The following is an 8,205-nucleotide window of genomic DNA, read 5'->3' as shown; positions in this document are numbered from 1 at the left end:
AAGGGATAAAGGACATTTCATACTGCTTAAGGGAATCATACACCAATAAGACATAATGATTATAAATATATATGCCCCAAACAATGGAGCATCTACATTCATCAAACAAACTCTTCTCGAGTTCAAGAGTCAAACAGACCACAACACAATAATTCTGGGTGACTTTTACACATCTCTTTCACCACTGGATAGAGCTTCCAAACAAAAGCTGAACAAAGAAAACTATATAACTCGATAATACAATAACTTGGACTTAACTGACATATAGAATACTTCATCCATCAATGTGCAAACACACTTTCTTCTCAGCAGCACATGGATCCTTCTCTAAGATAGACCATATATTATGCCATAAAGAAACTCTTAGCAGGATTCCACCTCTTGGGTCCCCTTCTTCCTCGGGAGAAGTCTTTTCTGCTGTCCTTTAATAAACTTCTATTTTCCACTCTGACCTTGCCTCGGCGTGCTTCTCTGGTGTTATTCTTCAACATCGGGGAAGCAAGGACTCGTCACGGGTCAACAAAGGTAACATATTGGAGGTTCCCAACTCAGATTCTACACCGAGTCATCCAGAAGGATTTACACAAGAAAAGCATCAGGAGTTATGACCGGAGGAAGCCAGGGAAGAAATGCGATGGCTTCAAAAACCCTGGTGAACACACAAGAAAAGGCAAAATGTCCCATCTGCCTAAAGCATTTAACAGAGCTACTGACTCTAGGCTGTGGTCACAGCTATTGCCAAACATGCATCTCTAGGAACAAGAAGTCTGTGACCAGCCCAGGAGGGGAAAACAGGTGTTTCCTATGTAGTATCAGGAACTTATTTGGAAATACCAAAGCTAATCAGCCTACAGCTGACATAGCAGAAGGACTCAGGGAAGTCAAGTTGAGCCCTAGCACTGTGCAAAATGCAGACTTATGTGCACGCCATGGAGAGAAACTCCTACTCTTCTGTGTGGAGGATAGGAAGGTAATTTGCTGGCTTTGTGAGCGTTCTCAAGAGCACCGTGGGCACCGAACGTTACTCATGGATGAAGTGACCAAGGAATGTCAGGACAAGCTCCAAGCAGTTCTCAAGAGGCTGAGGAAGGAACAAGAAGAAGCTGAGAAGTTGGAAGCTGATATCCAAGAAGAGATCACTTCTTGGAAGTGTCAGGTAGAGACTGAGAGAAAAAGGATACAAATGGAATTTAATCATCTTAGAAGAATCCTGGACAGCGAGGAAGAGCGAGAGCTACAAAGATTGGATCGGGAGGAGAAGACGACACTAGATAGCTTGGCAGAAGCAGAGGATGAGCTGGTCTATCAGAAGCAGTTGGTGAAAGAGCTCCTCTCAGATCTAGAGCGTCGGAGTCAATGGTCAACACTGGAGCTACTGCAGAACACAAGTGGAATCATGAAATGGAGTGAGATCTGGACTCTGAAGAAGCCAAAAACTGTCTCCAAGAAGCTGAAGGCTGTATTCCGTGCTCCAGATCTGAGGGGGATGCTGCAGAGCTTCAGAGAGCTAACAGATGCCCAATGCTACTGGGTGGACTTAACATTGAATCCAGGCAACTTAAATTTGAATCTTGCACTTTCGGAAGATGAGAGACAATTGACAAGTGTGTGTATTTGGCCACTTAAGCGTTATGATTGTGGCATCTTAAGCTTGCAACATTTCTCTTCAGGCAAACATTACTGGGAAGTTGATGTATCCAAAAAGACCAGCTGGATCCTGGGAGTACACTGTAGAAAACGTTCTGCAAAGTATGCTGAGAGAAAAGACGCAAATCATACAAATGTGTCCTCCACATACAGACCTAAGTACGGCTACTGGGTTATAGGTTTACAGAATAACTTTGAATATATAGTCTTTGAGGATTCTTCCAGCTCTGATCCTAAGGTGTTGGCCCTCTTTATGGCTATTCCTCCCCGTCGTGTTGGGGTTTTTCTTGACTATGAAGCAGGCATAGTCTCATTTCTCAACGTCACAAACCATGGGTCACTCATCTACAAATTCTCTAAATGTTATTTTTCTCAGCCTGCTTATGCATATTTCAATCTTTATAAATGTCCAGCCCCCATGACACTGTGCCTACCAAACTGCTGAATTTTCTTATTCCCTCATCTCCTACTTTAGGATTCCTTTTCTAGAGGCTCCTCTCCTGCTTCTGAACACATCTGCACCTTTCATCCTGTGGTCTTTCATCCCTGTGGTCTCCCTTCTGTACTTGAGAATTTCTACTCATCCTTGAGATGAGATACACTATGGTGTATTTGGTTTGAGTTAGGAGAGATGCTTTTGTACCCATTTATTCTTCCTCATATTCTCAAAGATAGACATCGAATCCCTTGTAAAGATGGAGAATTGTTATGCTGAGCGTGGTGGCACACCTGTAATCCCAGGAGCTGTGGCTGAGATAGGAGGATCACAAATTCAAAGCCAGCCTCAGCAATTTAGCAAGATCCTGTCTCAAAATTTAAAAAACGAAAACAGGGAGTTGGGGATGTGGCTTAGTGATTAAATACTCCTGGATTTAATCTCTGTCACCAAAATAAAGATGGATCATTGTTAAAAAAAAAAAAAACTCTTAGCAAATACAAAAAGTATAGATACTACCCTGCATTCTATCAGATCATAATGGAATGAAATTAGAAATCAATGATAAAATAAAAAATAAAAGCTACTCCAACACCTGTAGACTAAAAAATATGCTATTGAATGAACAATGGGTTGCAAAAGACATCAAAGAGGAGATTAAAAATTCTTAGAGGTAAATGAGAACACTGATACAACATATCTAAATCTCTGGGACATGATGAAGGCAGTACTAAAAGGAAAGTTCACTGCATGGAGTTCATTCCTTGAAAGAAGAAAAAGTCAACAAATAAATGACCTAACACTACATCTCAAAGCCCTAGACAAAGAAGAACAAATCAACACCAAAAGCAGTAGAAGAGAGGAAATAATTAAAATCAGAGCTGATATCAATGAAATTGAAACAAAAGAAACAATTGAAAAAAGTGACAAAACAAAAAGTTGGCTCTTTGAAAAAAAAAAATAAAACAAAATTGACTAACCCTTAGCCATGCTAATGAAAAGAAGGAAAGAGAAAACTCAAATCATTAACATCTGTGATGGAAAAGGAAATATCATGACGGACACTACAGAAATAAAAAGATAATTAGAAATTATTTTGAAAATTTGTACTCCAATAAAATAGAAAATATCAAAGGCAAATTTCTAGAGTCTTATGATTTGTCCAAGTTGAATCGAGATGATATACACAATTTAAACAGATCAATTTCAAGCAATGAAATTGAAGATGCCATCAGAAGCCTACCAACCAAGAAAAGCCCAGGACCTGATGGATACACAGCTGAGTTCTATAAGACCTATAAAGAACTAATACCGATATTCTTCAAATTACTTTGTGAAATAAAAAAAGTGGGAGCACTTCCAAACTCATTCTATGAGGCCAATATTACCCTGATTCCAAAACCAGGTAAAGACACATCAAAGAAAGAAAACTTCAGACCAGTATCTCTAATGAACATAGATACAAAAATCCTCAATAAAATTCTGGCAAGTCAAATACAAAAACATATCAAAGAGATAGTGCACCCCAATCAAGCGGAGTTCATTTCAGGGATGCAAGGTTGATGTAATTCATCACATCAATAGACTTAAAGATAAGAATCATATGATCATCTCAATAGATGCAGAAAAAGCATTCAACAAAATACAGCACTCCCTTCATGTTCAAAACACTAGAAAACTAGAGATAACAGGTACTTATCTCAACATATGCTAAGCCCCAGGCCAACATCATTCTAAATGGAATCAAATTGAAAGCATTCCCTCTAAACACTGGAACAAGGCAGGAATGTCCTCTTTCACCACTTCTATTTAACAAGGTTCTTGAAACACTGGCTAGAGCAATTAGATGAAATAATTTAAGGAATACAGATAGGAACTCAAATTATCACTATTTACTGATGATATGATTCTATACATAGAAGACACAAAAAATTTCACCAGAAAATTTCTAATAAATAATAAAAACTAATAAATGAATTGAGCAAAGTAACAGGACATAAAATCAACACCCATAAATCAAAGAATTTCTGTATATCAGTGACAAATCCACTGAAAAGGAAATGAGGAAAACTACCCCATTTATAATAGCCTCAAAAAAATAAAAATAAAAATATTTGGGAATCAACTTAACAAAAGAGGTGAAAGACCTCTACAATGAAAACTATAGAATGCTAAAGATAGAAATTAAAGAAGACCTTAGAAGATGGGAAAGATCTCCCTTGTTCTTGGATAGGCAGAATTAATATTGTCAAAATGACCATACTACCAAAAGCACTACACAGATTTAATGCAATTCCATTCAAAATCCCAATGACATTCCTCATAGAAATAGAAAAAGCAGTCATGAAATTCATCTGGAAAAATAAGAGAATCAGAATAGCTAAAGCAATCCTTAGCAAGAGTGAAGCAGGTGGCATCACTATACCAGACCTTAAACTATACTATAGAGCAACAGTAACAAAAATGGCATGATATTGACACCAAAACAGACTTGTAGACCAATGGTACAGAATAGAGGACACAGAGACAAACCCACATAATTACAGTTATATTAGACAAAAACATACATTGGAGAAAGGATAGCCTCTTCAACAAATGATGCTGGGAAAATTGGAAATCCATATGCAACAAAATGAAATTAAATCCCTCTCTCTTACCATACACAAAACTCAACCCAAAGTTGATCAAGGACCTAAAAATTAAACCAGAGATCCTGTGCCTAATAGAAGAAAAAAAGGCCCAAATCTCCATCTGTCATATTAGGCCCCAAATTGCTTAAAAAGACTCCTAAGAATTAAAATCAAGAATCAATAAATGGGATAGATTCAAACTCAAAAGATTCTTCTCAGCAAAAGAAACAATCAGTGAAGTGAATAGAGAGCCTACAGATTAGGAGCAAATTTTTACTACACACACATCAGGTAGAGCACTAATCTCTAGGATATACAAAGAACTCAAAAATCTTAACACCAAAAAACCAAATAACCCAATCAATAAATGGACCAAGGAACTGAACAGTTACTTCTCAGAAGATGATATACAATCAATCAACAAATATATGAAAAATGTTCAACATCTCTAGTGATCCGAGAATTGCAAGTCAAAACTAAGATTTCATCTCACTCCAGTCAGAATGGCAGCTATTAAGAATACAAACAAAAATAAGTGTTGGGGAGAAAGTCACACTCATACATTGCTGGTGGAACTGCAAATCGGTGCAACCAATATGGAAAACAGCATGAAGATTGCTTAGAAAACCTGGAATGGAACCCAGTTATCTCACTCCTCGGTTTATACCCAAAGGACTTAAAAACAGCATACTATAGTGATTCAGCCACATCAATGTTTATAGCAGCATAATGCACAATAGCTAACTTGTGAATCCAACCTAGATACCCTTCAGTAGATGAATGGGTAAAGAAAATGTGGTGTATATATACACAATGGAATATTACTCAGCATTAAAAGAGAGTAAAAATCATGGCATTTGCAGGTAAATAGATGAAGATGGCGAATATTATGCTAAGTGAAGCAAGCCAGTCCCCCCCAAAACAAATTCCAAATGTTTTCTCTGATATAAGGATGTTGATTCATAATGGGAATGGAGCTGGGGGAGCATGGGTGGAATAGACGAACGCTAGATAAGGCAAGAGGAGGGAGGGTAAGGGAGGGGGCATGGGGGTAGGAAAGACAGTGGAATGAGATGAACATCATTACCCTAAGTACACATATGAAGACACGAATGGTGTGACTCTACATTATGTACAACCAGAGATATGAAAAATTGTGCTCTGTATGTGTAATATGAATTGAAATGCATTCTGCTGTCATATATAACAAATTAGAATTAAAAATAGGAAAGGAAGAAGTAAAATCATAACTATTTGTAGATGATATGATCCTACACCTAGAAGATCCAAAAAAAAAAAAAAACTCTATTAAAAGGCTGTCAGAGCTAATAAACAAATTTGGCAAAGCAGAAGTTTACAAAATCAACATACAAAAATCAATAGCTTTCCTATATACCAACAATGAATCTGCCAAGAAAGAAACAAGGAAAACAATTGCATTCACAATAGCCTTTAAAAAAAATTACCTAAGAATAAATCTAACCAAGGAGGTGAAAGACCCCTACAATGAAAACTATGGACACTGAAGAAAGAAATTGAAGGAGACCTCAGAAGACAGAAAGACTTCCCATGTATAGGCAGAATTATATTGTTAAAATAGCTACACTACTAATAGTAATATACAGACTCAATGCCATCTCCATCAAAATACCAATGACATTCTCACAGTCCTAAAATTCATTTGGAAAAATAAAAGACCCAGAGTAGCCAAGTCAATTCTAATTTAAAAAAAAAAAAAAAGAAGAAGAAGCAGCAGCAGCAATGCTGACTTCAAACTATACTACAGAGCTATAGAAACAAAATCTTAATGGTATTGGCGTAAAAACAGACATGTAGGTCGATGGCACAGAATAGAAGACACAGAGATAAACCCACCAAGAGTCATCTATGTGAAAAGGTGCCAAAAACATACACTGGAGAAATAACAACCTTTTAAACAAATGGTGCTAGGAATACTGGTTATTCTTACGTAAAAGAATGAGATTAGACTCTTATCTCTTACCCTGCACAATAATCAACTCTAAATGGATCAAAGATCTAGAAATTACACCAGAAATATGCAATTCCCAGAGGAAAATGTAGAGGAAACAGTCTAGCATAGAGGCACAAACAATGACTTTCTCAATAGAATCCCTAAAGCTTAGGAAATAATGCCAAAGAGTTATTCAATGGAATGGCATAAAATTAAAAAGCTTCTTGGGCTGGGGATGTGGCTCAAGCTGTAGCGCGCTCGCCTGGCATGTGTGCAGCCCGGGTTTGATCCTCAGCACCACATATAAAGATGTTGTGTCCGCCAAAAAACTAAAAAATAAATATTAAAAAATTCTCTCTCTCTCTTTAAAAAAAAAAAGCTTCTGCACAACAAGAGATACAATTAGGAATGTGAAGAAAGAACCCACAGAATGGGGAAAAATCTTTGCTAGGTACTCTTCTGACACAGGATTAATATCTAGAAAGAAGTCAAAACACCAAACCACCAAGTTAATAAATTAACAAATGAATTAAGCAGACACTTAACAAATGGACAACAAATGCATGAAAAATGTTCAATATCATTGGAAATTAGAGAAATACAAATCAAAACTATAGTGAAATTTCATCTTACACCAGCGAGAAGAGCAGTCATCAAGAATACAAACAATAAAAGCTGAAGACGATGTGGAGAAAAAGGAACACTTTCACAAAGTTGGTGAGGTTATAAATTTGTAAAACCACTAAAGAAATCAGTACAGAGGCTTCTCAAAAGAGTAGGCATGGAACCACCATATGACACCCCAACCCCAATACCACTCCTGGGTACTTATCCTAAAGAATTAATTATGCATAATCATACTTACAGCAACACAATTCACAATAGCAAAACTATGGAACCAACCCAGATGTCTACCAACAAATGAATGGATAAAGAAAATGTGGTATATATGCACAATAGAGTTTTACTCAGCCATAAAGAAAAACAAAATTATCTTATTTATGTAAAAATGAATGGAACTTGAGAGTATTATGTTAACCAAAATAAGTCTAACTCAGAGGGTCAAGGGTCATCGTTTTCTCTCATACACAAAAGCTAGAGAATAAAGAGGAAAAAGAAAAATGTGTGTATGGAGGAGTCCTCATGAAAATCAAGAGAAGATCAGTAGAGGAAAGGGACCAGAGGTGGGAGGTTTAGACGGAGGGGGAAGTTCTGGGGAGTGATATTGGCCAAATTATATTGTTATCTTGTGTGCATATATAAGATACATATATATACAAATGTACAATAACAAATCATTCTTATGTACAACTATAACACACCAATAAAACAATGTGGGCAATAATGTCAACTTTGGGATTACAAATGTGTTTGCAAGTCACACAATAAAACTTAACAGGTGAAAATATAAAGAGGGCTGGGGTTGTAGCTCGGTGGTAGAGCACTTGCCTGGCACGTATGAGACACTGGGCTCAATTCTCAGCACCACATATAAATAAATAAATATATATAAAAATGTA

At 36.9% G+C, this 8,205-nt stretch overlaps 1 protein-coding gene across 1 annotated transcript; it reads left to right on the top strand.

The window, feature by feature from the left end:
* The first annotated feature begins 614 nt into the window (after positions 1–614).
* On the top strand, positions 615–2,403 carry LOC113178581 (E3 ubiquitin-protein ligase TRIM34-like). The gene has a single exon (XM_026382833.2). The coding sequence runs from the start codon at positions 635–637 to the stop codon at positions 2,090–2,092; it is 1,458 nt and encodes a 485-aa protein (XP_026238618.2). The 5' UTR covers positions 615–634; the 3' UTR covers positions 2,093–2,403.
* The last annotated feature ends 5,802 nt before the right edge of the window (positions 2,404–8,205 follow it).

The sequence above is a fragment of the Urocitellus parryii genome, chromosome 13, assembly GCF_045843805.1.
Source record: "Urocitellus parryii isolate mUroPar1 chromosome 13, mUroPar1.hap1, whole genome shotgun sequence".
In the NCBI taxonomy this organism is placed as follows: Eukaryota; Metazoa; Chordata; class Mammalia; order Rodentia; family Sciuridae; genus Urocitellus; species Urocitellus parryii.
Note: the sequence above shows the minus strand (reverse complement) of the source record. Positions and strands in the feature narration are given on the sequence as shown.